Source organism: Chiloscyllium punctatum, chromosome 30, assembly GCF_047496795.1.
Source record: "Chiloscyllium punctatum isolate Juve2018m chromosome 30, sChiPun1.3, whole genome shotgun sequence".
Lineage (NCBI taxonomy): Eukaryota > Metazoa > Chordata > Chondrichthyes > Orectolobiformes > Hemiscylliidae > Chiloscyllium > Chiloscyllium punctatum.
The window spans coordinates 5,002,300-5,018,935 of record NC_092768.1 but is presented as its reverse complement, the minus strand read 5'-3'; the positions used below and the strand labels follow the sequence as shown (position 1 = coordinate 5,018,935).

General features: G+C 42.2%; 1 protein-coding gene across 1 annotated transcript; it reads right to left on the bottom strand.

Annotated features, from left to right (window-relative positions):
* Positions 1-3,196: 3,196 nt before the first annotated feature.
* Positions 3,197-14,008, bottom strand: LOC140454967 (uncharacterized). The gene is made up of 4 exons (XM_072549642.1): positions 13,625-14,008; positions 13,333-13,456; positions 8,948-9,021; positions 3,197-5,393 (listed from the first exon to the last, which is right to left on the bottom strand). Exons 1-4 carry the CDS (start codon positions 13,953-13,955, stop codon positions 5,137-5,139), a joined length of 786 nt encoding a protein of 261 aa, XP_072405743.1. The 5' UTR covers positions 13,956-14,008; the 3' UTR covers positions 3,197-5,136.
* Between the last annotated feature and the right edge of the window lie 2,628 nt (positions 14,009-16,636).

Genomic DNA, 16,636 nt, shown 5'->3' with positions numbered 1-16,636 from the left:
CAGGATGGAGATTAAAAGAGAAGGCAGTGATACATAAATATGTCAAAACTCTGCGATATTTTGATGAGAAAGATGTTGATGCCGTCTTTATTTCATTTGAAAAATTGGCTATGCAGATGGAGTGGTCCAAGGATTTATGGGTAATACTAGTTCAGACTAAACTGGTAGGCAGATGAGGTAGTAAGGTATTTGCGGCATTGTCAGATGAGATGTCAAGAGATTATGCAGGTTATATGGGTTATTTTAAGTGCTAATGAATTGGTACCAGAAGCATATGGACAGTGGTTGAGAAACACAAAGGTCAGACTTAAGTTGAGTTCAAAAGAATTAAACAAAGTCATTTTGATAGATAGGTGTGTGCTTTTCAAATAGATAGGATCTTTGAGGCTCTAAGAGAGATTATTCTGCTGGAGGAATTAAAAAACTCACTTCCAGAGATGGTAAGAATTCACGTGGAGGAACAGAAGGTTCAGGAAGAGAGAAGGGCAGCAGAATCAGCAGATGAGTACATGCTGGTGCATAAGACAAGCTTCTGGCCAAAATTTCATCCTGTGAGAAAGAGAAGTTTGGAGAAGAGGAGATCCTACATTACAAAATCAAGAGTAGAGAGAGCAGGTAAGAATTTACCACAGGATAAAAAGAAGTCCAAGAGGGTGGAAAGGAGGTGAAAAGCCTCAGGTGCATCTACTGTGGTAAAGTGGGACACATAAAGTCATAGTTCTGGTTGTTAAAGAAAAGCGCAGTGGAAAAAGATGTGGTAAATGAAGCTAAGCCAATAGCATTAGTGAATGTAGTAAAGGTGACTCCAAAAAGAGCCGAGGAGCTGCAGGAGAGTGTACAGCCTAGGCAGGGGCTGGGTATGGAGTTAGTATCTGATCTCAATAAAGAATTCGCCTCTGTGGGTAAAGTTTACTCAGAAAGAACAGAGGGAGAAGGGCAAGAAGTTATAATTTTGAGAGATACAGGATCTAACCAGTTGCTGATTCTAAGGGATGAGCAAAAATGCACTCTTTCTGATCTGTTACCCGAAAGCGTGGTAATTTGTGGGGTAGATGGACAGACATTTAGCATTCCCCTATATAAGATCAAGTTGGAGTGTCAAATCAAGATTGCGGAAGTGATTGGCAGAGTGTTAGTTCCAGGAATTCTTGGGAATGATTTGTCAGGATCCAAGGTGGGAGTGGGACCCTTTGTTCTGGAGAAGCCCAAGGAAGACCAAGAAACTGAGGAGTCAAAACAGGAATGTCCTGGTATTTTCCCAGATTATGTGATAACCAGATCCCACTATCATATGTCACAGCATGCAACAAAAACTAAAGAGAAAGATGAAGGAGTTGAGGTTCAGTTAGCAACTGCCCTATTTGACGTAATGGTGCAGGAGAAACCTGAACAGGCAGAGGGTCAGACAGAAGCATTTACTCCTGAAAGATGAAGAGACTTGCAACAGCAAGACAAGATGATAAAAGATATATATGTGGATGTGTACTCTGAAAAGGAGGCAGAGAATATTCCTGAGGGTTATTATCTGAAAGATAGTATTCTAAGATAGAAATGGAGATCACGGCAGGTTAGTGCAGAGAAGAAATGGGCTGAAGTGCACCAGATTATGTTGATCCAACAACTACATTTTATTTCACAATTTATTCTTTCATGACATGTGGCCATTGCTGGATGAATGAATGTTTGTTTCCTATTCCTAATTATCTGGAAAACAATGGTGAGCTGCCTTCTTAAACCACAGTGATCCATGTGGTATAGATGCACCCATACTGCTGTGAGTGAGGTGTTCAGAATTCTGATGAACAATAAAACAACAGTGGGGTGACCAGCTTAGAGGTGGTCCTTCAGGTTATGGTGTTCCACGCACCTGCTGCCCTTGTCCTTCTAAGCAGGAGAGGTGACTGGTTCAAAAAAAGAATATTGGATGAAAGGATTTGGAAACTTGCTGCATTGTATCTTCTGGATGGCACATTCCAATAAGATGGTGCACATGCGGAGAAAGGGAATGTTTAAGATGATGACTCAAATGCTAAGCATACAGCATGCTTTGTCCTAGATGGTGGGAAGCTTCCTGACTATTGTTGGAGTTGTCAAGTGGATAAAGCTAATTACATTCTTGACTGCACCTTATAGACAGTAAAAAGGCTTTGAAGAATCCAGCATTCAATTATTCAGCACAGAACATGCAACCTCTGAACTACCCTTGTAGCCACGCTATTCATGTGGAAGCAATAATGAAAATTTTATTAAATGCCAAGGGTGTTTCAGAGCTATGCCTTATTTGACATCAAAGCTATTCCTGGAAAATGGTGTATTAAATTAAATGAACAGAAGTAAAATAATTTTAAGAGATAATGTCAAAGGGTTGGTTTAGGTTCTTGGTCTGTGCAGAGCATTGTCCTCTACCTTCACCCATGATCATTTCAGCTGCATGGAACAGCAAATGTTACCTAAAAATAATCTCAATGACATCTGAAGCAATTTAGCACAAAGGAAGCTGCCAGAAATGTTCCTTATAAGAGTGGGGAAACTCTTCCAGGACTGGGAGTGATTCTGGAATGATAGTTACTAGCTCCAGGAGAAGCTCTTCAGGTTGAGGAATGAGAAATATCTGCAGCTGTAGGACTTAGATCAGAATGCTGTGGGGACTCGGTCCTGAGTTGGTTCCCCAAGTACCTGTACCAGGTTGCAATTACTGACCACATGTCATTCCTTCTCATCATCATCACCACACACATACATTTTGACTACTGGGAGAACATCAACGCGCTGACAGTTTCATTATAGATTGAGCTCAGGTTAAAGTCCCAGAGAACAACCTGAAATCACTGACCTGGTTGTTCAAGCATGAAATGAGGCGCTGACTGGAAGGCTGGTGAATATAAGGAGAAGGCTGTGCAGGCCTTTACAAGACTGGAGGATGGGAGTATGATCAGCTGAGGTGAACAGCAGCTCAAAATGTACAGTATAATGTTTAACAAAAATTCAGGTAACTGAAAACTGGAAGTGTTGAAACTGAATCTTCATTGCATGCCCAGTTATAACATATGAACTGTGCTCAACTGAAGACTCAAATCAAAAGCTATTTAGGACAGTATTTTTATTTTTAAAATTGCTCAAAAGTTCTGTAAGCAAGATGCTTAAATTCCATAAAACCAAATGTTGAAAGCTGGAACAGAATCCAATTTTTACACAATGTAAAAGCATTTATTTGGAGAGATTTCCATTACAAATATGCATCTTCTGATTCCAAACAATACAGTTTCAGATTGTTCCCAATAATATAAGGATAAGTGAATTCCCAGTTCTTGCACATCACAATGTATGATTAAAGAGAATTGATATAGCAATTAAAATGAAACAATTAACAAATGGAAGCTTAAATTTCACCTCATTGCAGATGATCATTGCCTGGCATTCATATGGCATGATTACTTGCTACTTATCAATCCAAGACTGAAGGCTATCCAGCTCTTGCTTCATCAGACTCAGATATTGTCTGAGGAAATGTGAGTAGAATCGAATGCCGTGCATTCTTCCACAAAACAAAATCCAAATCTGACTTAAATCTTCATCTCAATCAAGACGTAAGCAAATAAAATATCTTTTGTCAAGTATAGCAAAGAAGCAGAGCCTACGTTTGCAGAAGAAGGGTGTGTTTTTAATGAAAAGAGCAAATCCCTCATGCAATTAAATATAAAAGTGAATTGATCTTTCATCAACAGTGTTGCTGTAACCAAAGAAAATGTTACCTGTCATAAAATTCAGAAGAAATCTGAGATTCCAGTTCTAATAGAATATTCTAATCTTGCTTATGGATCAGATATATCAGTATTACCTTTCATTTCTCTGAGTAGAAATTTTGCAAGAATTCATGATCACTCTCAGTTCCATATGAAATAGCTGAATCCTTATTCTAGAACTATGTTCCCTTTCTTGAGATTCCATCATGGAGAAATATTCTCTCTGCATGTACTTTGTGAAACCCCTTCATTATTTTGTACATTTCCAGAAGATCAAATATCCCTCTTCTAAATACACCATCCCCACCAACATCAAACTCTTCTAATACTTGTTTTTTTTTAGTTCCTGACTATTACTTCTAAGCTTTTATTTATCATTCGTGTAAAACTGACCAGTCTGTACTTACTTGGAATGTCCTCACTTACTTTCTTGAATGAGTGTGTCACTTTTGCCACTTTTCAAAACTCTGATGCCTCTTCCATAGCTAGGGAAGAGGGGAAGAATATGGACTGTATTTCCACTATCTCCACCCATACTGAAATCAAAATCAGCTGGTCTAGATGACTGACCCACTCTGAGAATGTCCAGTTGTTTCAGTACCATCTCCTTCCCAATTTTCACCTGATCCATTACCTGTACAACCTCCACTTCTACTTTTACTTAATCAGCATTCTCTTCCTGAGTAAACACCAATGCAATGGCCTTACTAAATATTTCATCGTCTGAGAGTCATTCACTTTATCTCTAATGTACACATTTTACTTCTTACTATCTGCTTCTTAATCTACCAGTTGTATTTTACTTATCATGTCCCTTTTCATCTTAATGTATTTGGCCTGATTCTTGCTTTAAGAATTGATCTGACATGCATCATTTCACCCTTTTTCTTTCATCACATTCTCTTTCTCTTTTTGGAGCTTGGCTTTGGTCTCTGCTTTTCCGATCATTTTCAAATCAACTTAGTCTATACTTGTATTATCTCCATCTTAGAGCCATTATTTGGTTTCATTATTTCTTGTCAATCTTTGTTCCATTTTGCACTGCTGAGATCTCCACCAGCCCTCTTCAAGTTTGGAACTTATGATTTCAATCGTTTTTATTTCTGTCCATCACTAATCTAATGCTTGTGACTGTTCACTACAACAGTTGTTCCACTTTATTTTGCAAGACAAGATTTGGCAATTACTCTTTTTCTTACTCTTGTTAAATATTCTTTGAATATTAGTAAAAAGCAGTTTTGAAAACCTACATCAAAAAAGCCAGAATACAGAGTTTAGAAATGATTGCTAAATTGAAAGAAACACCTTTAATTTTCAACACAATTTTCAAAAAGTAAATAAAAATTGGATTAATTGCAGCTACAATCCTTTACCTTGCCAGAAATATGTGTATTCAGTTAAACTTTTCAGGTTTGTATTCTGTAGTAACTGACTCTATTACCTCTCCTGCACGTTTCAAACATTGGAGTAGAACCTTCAGTATCATTTCATCAGTTTCTTCATTCCGTTCTACTGGAACCTTTTGGTCATCCTTGCAAAAATAGTTGTTCAGGAGGAAAACATCAGGACAATGCAGTGACTGAAAAATTGCTTTTACATTGAAATTTCCGATTTCTGTTGCATGAGTTACAACAATTATTGGCCACATTCCTGCAGAAAAGTTTAAGAAAATATAAAAAATGTCATTTTTAACTTCACTTGGTCCTGAATATACATTCAGCAATCCAGACATTTTCATCAAGAGACACTTCTGCACAGATCAGATTTTGTGGATGTCTATTGATGAGTAGGATGTTCTGTGTTATTTATTCCATATATATTCATTCTTTTGGCGTGTATGTTGCTGGTCAAGATCAACAGTTTTTACAAAGTTAAAAGTCACACAACACCAGGTTAGTCCAACAGGTTTAATTGGAAGCACACTAGCTTTTGGAGTGCTGCTCCTTCATCAGGTGATTGTCATGAAGGAGCGTCGCTCCGAAAGCTAGTGTGCTTCCAATTAAACCTGTTGGACTATAACCCTGGTGTTGTGCGATTTTTAACTTCTGGATTAGAGTGGTGCTAGAAAAGCACAGCAGTTCAGAGAAAAATGAGAAAAATAAATAGAAAGTACTTTCTCCCCACCCCACCCTCCTCTCATTTATCTCTCCACCCTTCAGGCACTCTGCCTGTATTCCTGATGAAGGGCTTTTGCCCGAAATGTCGATTTTCCTGCTCCTCGGATGCTGCCTGAACTGCTGTGCTTTTCCAGCACCACTCTAATCCAGAATCTGGTTTCCAGCATCTGTAGTCATTGATTTTTACCTTTGTACACCCCAGTCCAACAGCAGTATCTCCAAATCAGCACAGTTTTTACACATCTCGAATTCCTCTCATGAAGCTGGTGCTGTGTTGCATTCTTGAAATGCTGTTGTCCATATTGTGAAGGTGTTGTTTGGCAGAGAGTTCCAGGTTTTGAACCAGTAACAATTAAGAGTTGGTGATATAACCAAAGCAGTTTAATTTTCGAGTTAGGACAGGGACTTGGACATTTTCGAGGTAAATGGAAAATTAATTTGGCAAGAGAAATGTAACAAATAGCAGATGCACACCAAAATTGGTGCTATAGTGATGAGTGAAGAAGGTTATTTAAGATTATAAAGAGATCGAGATCGATTATATCGATAAGGAAATAAAGACATCAAGTTAGCCCCCAACTACCACCCCCTGAGAAAAAGAACAGAAAACAACATCACCACAGAAAACGACATCACCAACAGAAATAACAGCACCCAAACGTATAAATAGAAAGCAGAAATCATCAGCAGTGCTTCATCTGGAGGCTCACTAAAGATGTTACCTAATAGGGTGATGAAACGTCTGAAAGCGAACCTTCCAGCTCAGTGAGCAAACCTACATGCAGACCTCAACCTGAGCTACAAATCTTCCCAAAACTTGCTAGATCTTGATCAGTTGAATCAATGGGATGAGGACTGGCTGATGGAATTTAACTTGGATAATATGAGGTATTGCATTTTAGTAAGACAAACAAGAGCAGGACTCATTAAATTAATGGGAGGGCCCTGGGTAGTGTTGTACAACGGAGAAACCGATGGGTTCAGGTGCATAATTCTTTGAAATTGGTATCACAGGTAGAAAGGTGGTTAAGAAAGTATTTAACAGAGTTGCCTTCATTGCTCAGACTTTTGAGTATAGGAGTTGGGTTGTCATATTGAGGTTGTATAGGGCATTGGTGAGGCATTTTCTGGAGTACAGTGTGCAGTTCCACTGAGGAAGGATGTTACTAAATTGGACAGGGCATGGCAAATTTTTACCAGGACATTGCCAGGAATGAAGGGCTTGAGTTATAAAAATAGGCTGGATAGGCTGAGATGTATCTCACTGGAGTGCAGGAGGGGTGACCTTATAGAGGTTTACAAAATCATGAGGGGCAGAGATAAGGATTTTTCCCTGAGAACGGCGGAGTTTTAAAGTAGTTTGCATATTTTTAAGGTGAGAGGAGAAAGATTTAAAAAGAAAATGAGGGGCAACACTTTTACACACAGCAGTTTGTGTGTGGAATAAACTGCCAGGGGAAGTGGTGCATGCACAGCTCAAGGACATTTGGATTAATACAAGAATACGAAAGCTTTGGAAGGATATGGGGCAAATGCAAGCAAGTGGGACTCATTTAGTTTGGCAACATAGTCAGCGTGGAATAGTTGACCGTATAGTCTGTTTCCATGCTCTACCATTATCTATGACTCACTGCACTAAATTTTAGTCTCTTATATAAAATCTTGCTGAATCAGTGCATCTTGCAGTAGGAATTAGATATTTTTTCAACACCTTCAGCTTTAAAGTGTTTTGCAGTCTATCTTGCAGGAAGTGCAAACTGGTGCACTGGAGACAAAGGATTATCTGGGACCTCAACAAATAACCAAACCCATAGCCTAACTCCTTGGTGTAATAGAAGAGTGAGGACAGAAGATTGGGTAGCTAACAAGAAACAGAGAATAGGCATGGGTCATTTTCTGGTTGACTAGATGTAGGAAGTAGTGTGTCACATAGATTAGTGCTAGGCGCTCAACTTCTTATAATTTACGCAAGAAGATTGGATGAACAGACCAAAGCCAGAGTCACTAAATTTGCTGACAGCAATGATGCTCATAACCCATCAATAAATTAGTTTCCCAACTGTTAGATGGATCTATCAACTTGACATTGGAGTGGACTATTGGCCTTTTATACTCAGAGGTATTGATGATGGTGAATGTGTGGTGGCAATCAAAGGGGAAGGGGCACAACTGCTGAGGGGAGTGTGGGACTGAGAGAGGCACTGACCTTAAAAACCTCATGGTGGATAGAGGGAGGAAGATACACAGGAAATGGCAATGTCAAAAATGGTCAGACCAGCATGGTGTGAGCAAATCAGTGGTTATATGAGGAAGGTCAATAATGAAGTTCTAAAGTTCATGTTGAAATGGAAAGATATAGGATGATAGAGGGACATTCAAAGTGTTGGATAACACATCAAGAGGTCAGTTCTACTGCATTGGGAAGTCTCAAGGGTCATTGGATAATTAATAATTGGGCAGCTAGGCATTGTGAAAGAACAAGGGTGACATATTGATGGTCAGTAGTGATGAAGAAAACATTATATTTTTGCATGAGGGGCCAGAGGTGATGTCATCCTATTCCGGAGTCAGCCTGAGTTTCTACAGATATGGCTTCGTAGGTGGGAGTTATCACAATTAAGTTTTAGGATGGAGTTAAATGAGTTAGGTGGAGACCAGTGTATAATTGAAGTTAACTATAGGCCCACTCATTGGTCAAAGGTGCAGAGGAGAAACAGGGAAACAGAACTGCTAGCCATTCCCAGACATTCCCAAGCTTTATTGAACCATGGGATCACTCTTTCTCTCTGCATAAACATTTGTCCATTTTTATATGGAATGTAGCCAGCTCCAGGGATCACCAGGTGGCAGACGAAGAGAGAGAATGGCAGTAGTTGCAGTTCCCATAACCTCCTCTCAGACAAGAATTGTGGTCCTGGCTTTCAGGAGATGACTCTCTATCTGGATACTCTTTAAATATAGTACTTAGACCACTGAATCCTGAGGTAACAGCAGCAGCACTGCTTTCCTGTCTGCTCTACCACATCATTTCATATGGTCCTCACCTAATAACTAATTTACTGGCAAAAATAATCATCATAAACCTACCAGTAATATTGCGTGCATTGTCAATTAACGGCTTTATCATTGGTTTCTCCTTTTCGAAAGATGGAAAGTCTCCTCTGCAAAAGATAATGAGTTACCTTTGATCCTTTTACAGCCAGTTATAAGGAGCGAAATTTTCTTTTTGAGATTAAGTGTGGAGGTAGGCATAAAAGCGAGAGGGCCTTCCACTCAATGGCAATTTGGGTTTTTCTGAGCAATTATATTCTTCTCAGCTCCTTACATTTGCTTGCACAGATTAAGCATGAAATTACATAAGCAAACCGTTCTGAAGCCTGCTGGGTCATGCTGGACTTCAACATCAGAGTCAAGATTAGAGTGATGCTGGATAAACACGGCAGATCAGGCAGCTTCCGAGGAGCTGGAAAATTTCGGGCAAAAGTCCTTCATCAGGAATGAGGCAGGGAGCCTTTGGTTCAAGAGATAAATGGGGGGTGGGGGTGGGAATGGGGCTGTGGAGAAGATAGCTAAGAGTACAATAGGTGAATGGAGGTGGAGATGAAGGTGGTAGGTTGGAGAGGAGGGTGGAGTGGATAGGAGGGAAGAAAGATTGGCAGGTAGGACCGGTCATGAGGATGGTGCTCAGCTGGCAGGTTGGAACTGGGGTAAGGTGGGGTGGTGAAAATGATGAAACTGGTGAAGTCCACATTGATGCCCTGGGGTTGAAGCATTCCGAGGCAGAAGATGAGACGTTCTTCCTCCAGGCATTGCGTGGTGAGGGAGTTGCGGTGGAAGAGGCCCAGGACCTGCATGTCCTTGGCAGAGTGGGAGAGGAAGTTGAAATGTTTGGCCATGGAGCGGTGGGGTTGATTGGTGCGGGTGTTGTAGAGATGTTCCTGACAGCGTTCTGCGAGAAGGCGTACAGTCTCCCCAGTGTAAAGGAGACCGCATCAGGAGCAACGGATACAATAAATGATATTGGTGGGCGTAAAACTTTGATGAATGTGGAAGGCTCCTTTGGGACCTTGGATGGAGGTGAGGCGGGAGGTGTGGGCACAGGTTTTGCAATTCCAGCGGAGGCAGGGGAAGGTGCCAGGAGGGGAAGGTGGATTGTTGGGGAGGCGTGGACCTGACCAGGTAGTCACAGAGGGAATGGTCTTACTGGAAGGGGTAGCCATGGGCACCCACAAGGACCCAGCTATGCCTGTCGCTTTGTTGGTTACGTAGAACTGTCCATCTTCCACAGTTACACCAGCATGACTCCTCACCTCTTCCTCCACTACATTGATGACTGCATCAGCACCACCTCATGCTCCCAAGAGGAGGTTGAGCAGTTCATCAACTTCACCCACACATTCCACCCTGACCTTAAATTCACCTGGACCATCTCTGACATCTCCCTCCTCTTCCTGGACATCTCTATCTCCATCAATGACGACCCACTTAACACTGACAAACCCACTGACTCTCGCAGTTAACTGGATTACACATCTTCCCATGCTACCTCCTGCAGAAACACTATCCCATATTCCCAATTCCTCCGCCTCCGTTGTATCTGCTCCCAGGAGGATCAGTTCAACTACAGATCACAACAGATGGCCTCCTTCTTTAAAGACCATAATTTCCCTTCCTACATGGTTGGAGATGCCCTCCAACGCATCTCATCCACAGCCTGCACCTCCACCCAGAAACCCCACCCTGCCAACCGCAGCAAGGCCAGAACCCCCCGGTCCTCACTTTCCACCCAAACAACCTCCGCATAAACTGCATCATCTGCCAACATTTCTGCCAACTACAAATGGACCCCACCCACCAGGGATATATTTTCCTCTCATCTCTATCCACTTTCCACAAAGACTGTTCCCTCCGTGACTACCTGGTCAGGTCCACGCCCCCCCAACAACCCACCCTCCCCTCCTGGCACCTTCCCCTGCCACCACAAGAATTGCACAACCTGTGTCCACACCTCCCCCCTCACCTCCACCCAAGGCCCCAAAGGAACCTTCTAAATCCATCAAAGTTTCATCTGCACATCCACCAATGTCATTTATTGTATCTGTTGCTCCCAATGTGGTCTCCTCTACATTGGGGAGACTGGACGCCTCCTCGCAAAGGACTGTAGGGAACATCTCTGGGACACCTGCACCAATCAACCCCAGCACCCAGTGGTCCAACATTTCAACTCCCCTCCCACTCTGCCAAGGACATGCAGGTTCTGGACCTCTTCCACCACAACTCCCTCATTACCCAATGTCTGGAGATGAATGCCTCATCTTTCGCCTCAGAACACTTCAACCCCAGGGCATCAATGTGGATCTCACCAGTTTCTTCATTTCCCCTCCCCCTACCTTACCCCACTTCCAACCTGCCAGCTCAGCACCAACCTCATGACCTGACCTATCTGCCAATCTTCCTTCCCACCTATCCTCTCCACCCTCCTCTCTGACCTATCACCTTCATTCACCTATTGTACTCTTAGCTACCCAGCCCCACTCCCCCACCATTTATCTCTCCACCGCAGAAGCTCCCTGCCTCATTCCTAATGAAGGGCTTTTGTCCAAAACGTTGATTTTCCTTCTCCTCGGACGCTGCCTGACCTGCTGTGCTTTTCCAGCACCACTCTAATCTTGACTCTGATCTCCAGCATCTGCAGTACCCACTTTTGCCTTCAACATCAGGGTGCCATGCTTCAAATCCCACAACCCATTTATCTATTGTCACCGCCAAACAGCTCTGGAGATTCCAGAGAGCAGGGAAAAATTGGCACCGTGCATTAGTAATGCTTCCCTAGAGATTCATCTAAAGACTGCTTAAGAGCAAAGAGAAGTTGTTTTCCCTATGAATAGCAACAAAAGGCCACATTGACTCATAAAAGCAGCCTGGAATGAAGTGGTTATGCAGGTCAGTGTATTTGATAACTTTTCACAAAACACTTGTATAGGATAAACAATTTTCCACAAAAGGCACCTTTGAGTTAATGTCCTTGTTGAATTCATCTTTACTTGCTTGCCCCAGTCAGGGCTGCTGTGTGGCTGTGTGGTTTGGGTGGGTGCGTTGGCCCAGTCAGGCTTGACTGCTCACCTTGTGTACGATTAACAACAAGCTAGACTGTGCATCTTTCAAGCTTCCCATGAGCCAATCAAAAGCCTCACACTCTTTCATTTTAACAGTTTGTGCAAAGAAATAGTTTTGGTATGAAGGAGTCAAGTAACCAAAGTTTGTACTCACCAGAACTTGGAGGAAGAAGTCTACTCCACTAGGTACACAAGCCTCATACAGCCATACATACATATATAGCCAGGCTTGTGAACACTAGTTTCCTGTTTACACGCAACAAGATTGTGTTGGTGAACAAAAATTCCAAGGACCGGAGTGTTAATGAATATTCATTACATACCAATGAATGCAAAGCAGGTTCCCATCAACCTACCTGAACATAATAGCAAAACATTAACCCACTGCTAGGAGTTTGAATACTTTTTCGCTCACCCAATTAAGCTCCCTATCCAGCTGCCTGCTCATCTAAAACAAACAGATATGCAAATACATTCCATCAAAATAATCAATTATATTGACAGAATAAACTGGTTAACGATCCCTTAAACAGAATAAACGATATTGTCATCGTTTGTAGTCAGGGCCCGTTGACTGAATTTGTGGTCACTGCAGAACGAACGGATTTTATCACATTTAGTGTGGAAAGGGCAAGAATTAGTGTTGACCTTCATTGGATAGAGAAGCGATGTCTTTTTTTATTTCATAGGTATGGCTGGCTAGGCTAGCATATATTACCTATCCCTATTTGTCTTTGAAAAGATGGGAAAATTGGGAAAGAGCGAAGAGAAAGGATAATTGAAATGAATACCAATTAATTACCACTATCGAAAGGTCTGCCACCTACCCAGTTACTGAGACCAGAGAGGGATTCGGGTCTCAGCCCCACCATATTGTCATTTTGTGCAGAGCCCGCCCCTCAGAACGTGTTCCAGTGAAATAGACAGATACCAACCCAACGCCTACTAAAACCGACTCTTGTTTGAAAACATGGATTGTATTCAATGCAGCACGCTGTGTAGGAGACTTGGAGATCGTATCTGAACGACTCGTTTGGAGGAACAGGGAGACAGGTGGGAGGCGGAATGGGAATGCCCAAGAAGGAGATACATTGCTGTCAAATAGGTTTTTCTAAAAGAAATCTAATTATTCGGGTTATCTCTTGTAATATGGAGCCTGCAAAGACGACTTGTCCGTTAAGAGGTTAAAGACCTGACGATATGATACAGTGTAAAACCGTCGAGAGTACAACATGCTCATCTAGATATTCCAATGGTTGTTATCTTGACTGTATGCGTCAATGTGTACAGGAAGAAATGGCTTTGCAGCAGAGTGCATCCCGCTGTAACTCTGTTGTTTAAACCCCTGACCATTACCTGTAAACAATTACTGGGATGTATATCGTGTTTTGCCAGTCCGCATTTCGTGATGTCACGTAGTCCCAAAAATAACTCCCCCAGCCTCCAGATCCGACTTGTTCGCCCACTTTTCGATACCCACCTACAAATAACAAAGTGAGAACATCTGTGAAATATAATCAAAGTGAGAATTACTCATTTTCTGATTAACGTCCAGTTGAGCTGCTTCGCTTCTTCTGTTTTGTAACTCGCTGATCTGACAGCCTCAATAATTTACAGCAACAAAGAGGAACAGAACAAAAATATATACCTAACTGAGCACGGAATTCGTAACATTCATTGGAACTGTACGATTTTGCTCCAATGTTGTCGACAATTTCAACATAATCGCTGAGTCGGTATCGCTTTAGTTCAACTGTGAAACTCCCTTGCGGATCCCCTTCACCAGCCTCGGTGCGGTACTCGGTGTCCTTGACCACACACAGGCAGTTGTTAATAAATGTTGATTTCCCATGCCCCATTCTGCCGAACAGCCGAATACTTAGTTTGAAGGGTCGGTATGAGTTAGTCCTCATGCCGCCTGATTGTGGATTGTAGTTTAGAAATTCCTCTCTGAGTTTCTGGTTTGAATTGAAGGCCATGGTTGTGAAAAGTCAACGGAGAGCTGTTACGAACGAGCTGGAATTCCTCAGCAGGTCTGGCAGCATCAGTGGAGAGAGGAGCTGTGATCATGTTTAAAGTGTATGGGACCTTTTTGTTTTCTTTAAACGCATGTTTCAGACTGCGGAACTGAGGGCGTTTCAGGAAATATTGATGCCCGGAACCATTTCAACAGGTTCCTTTATCACAGCCCCACAGAGTGAAATCGTTTAGTGCAGCAAGTGTAAAAAATACACTTCCAAACTAAATGTTCCATTTCTTGCAGAATTTACCAATACCTAATTAAACTAGTAGCAGCCATAGACTCACAAATCAAAACCTGAGGGGCGGGATTTTAATTTCATAGAATCATAGTCATAGACGTACAGCACGGAAACAGGTGCTGATCCAACTCGTCCATGCCGACCAGATATACTGAATAACTCTAGCCCCATTTGCCAGCACCCGGCCCATATCCCTATAAACCCTTCCTATTCATATACCCATCCAGATGCTTTTCAAATGTTGCAATTGTACCAGCCTCCATCACTTCCTCTGGCAGCTCATTCCATACATGCACCACCCTCTGTGTGAAAATATTGTCCCTTAGCTCCCTTTTAAATCTATCCCCTCTCACCTTAAACCTATGCCCTCTAGTTTTGGCCTCCCCCACCCCGGGAAAAGATCTCGCCTATTTACCCTATCCATGCCCCTCGTGGTTTTATATAATTGTTGTATGACTGCTACCACAACCTATTATTATCACAGTGGGAGCTGTGTCTTCACGACTCTGTGTACCCATCCTGGGGGTAAAATTGCAGCCTGATTGATTTCTTCTGGCTCCCCTCTCGCCCCCCTCCCCATCGTTTTGAAATCTCGTGAATTCCTTAAGCTTTTTATCCTCTTTTTGTTAGTTGCGTCTGTCTGCCAACAGAGGGTAGTGTTGTATCACTTCAGTCCCAAATTCGCAGAGAAACAAGTTTGGGGAAATGAAACTTTCACCCTCATTTCATTCATTCTCCCAGATACAGATGCTTGTCCTTATTTTTTAGTTTTTCACTCCCAATGCCAAGGCAGTTCATGAACCAGCCTCCACCACATCCTCTGGCAGCTCATTCCATACACATACCACCCTCTGTGTGAAAAAGTTGCCCCTTAAGTCTCTTTGGTATCTTTCCCCTCTCACCCTAAACCTATGCCCTCAAGTTCTGGACTCCCCAAACCCAGGGAAAAGACTTTATCTATTTACCCTACCCATGCCCCTCATAATTTTGTCAACCTCTATCAGGTCACCCCTCAGCCTCTGACGCTCCAGGGAAAACAGCCCAGCCTGTTCAGCCTCTCCCAATAGCTCAAACCCTCCAACCCTGGCAACATCCTTGTAAATCTTTTCTGAACTCTTTCAAGTTTCACAATATCTTTCTGATAGGAAGGAGACCAGAATTGCAAGCAATATTCCAAAGTGGCCGAACCAATGTGCTGTACAGCCGCAACATGACCTCCTAATTCCTGTACTCAATACTCTGACCAATAAAGGAAAGCATACCAAATGCCTTCTTCACTATCCTATCTACCTGCAACTCTACTTTTAAAAAGCTATGAATCTGCACTCCAAGGTCTCTTTTTTCAGCAACACTCCCCAGGACCTTACCATTAAATGTATAAGTCTTGCTCAGATTTGCTTTTCCAAAATGCAGCACCTCATGTTTATCTAAATTAAACTCCATCTGCCACTTCTCAGTCCATTGGCCCACCTGGTCAAGATCCCGTTGTAATCTGAGATTACCTTCTTCGCTGTCCACCACACCTCCAATTGTGGTGTCATCTGCAAATTTACTAACTGTACCTCTTATGCTCGCATCCAAATCATTTATATAAATGATAAAAAGTAGTGGACCCAGCACCGATCCTTGTGGCACTCCAGTAGTCACAGGCCTCCATTCTGAAAAACAACCCTCCACTACCACCCTCTGTCTTCTACCTTTGAGCCAGTTCTGTATCCAAATGGCTCATTTGCCTCTGTGATTTAACTTATTTTTTTCCTGACCTCACATCCGAGACAAAATGGCCCATTTGGTTAACACCCACCAACACCTTTCAATCTTCAGAATATTCAATCCCCTCACTGATGCACAGTGACAGCAGCCTGTACCATCCACAAGGTAGACTGCAGTAACTCACCAAAGCTCCTGCAGCAGCAACAACTTCCATACACATGACCTCTAGCAGCTGGAAGCACACCATAGGAATACCACACACCATTCTGACTTGAAACTATTTGATTATTCCATCAAAGGTGCTGGGTCAAAATCCTGGAATTCCCTTCCTAATTGCACTGTGGATGTCCTTACACACCAAGGAATGTTTCAGGTAAGCAGCTCACAACAGCTTCTCCCATTGGTGTTGGACAAGAAATAAATAGTTAACCACACCCATAACCCATGTGCAAAACATAATAAAGTACAGCATATGCTGGAAATCTGAAATAATGCACCGTATTACAGAAACCTGACAGATCTGCTAGCATCTATCAAGAGAGAAAAACAGAAATTGGTGATTTGAATCCGTTCTTATTATTTTTTGGAGGAAGAGTCATATGTTGGACTCGAAACATTAACTAAGTTTCTCTCTCTGCTGTCTAGGTCTGCTGTGTTTGTCCAACACGTACTGATTTCAGATATCT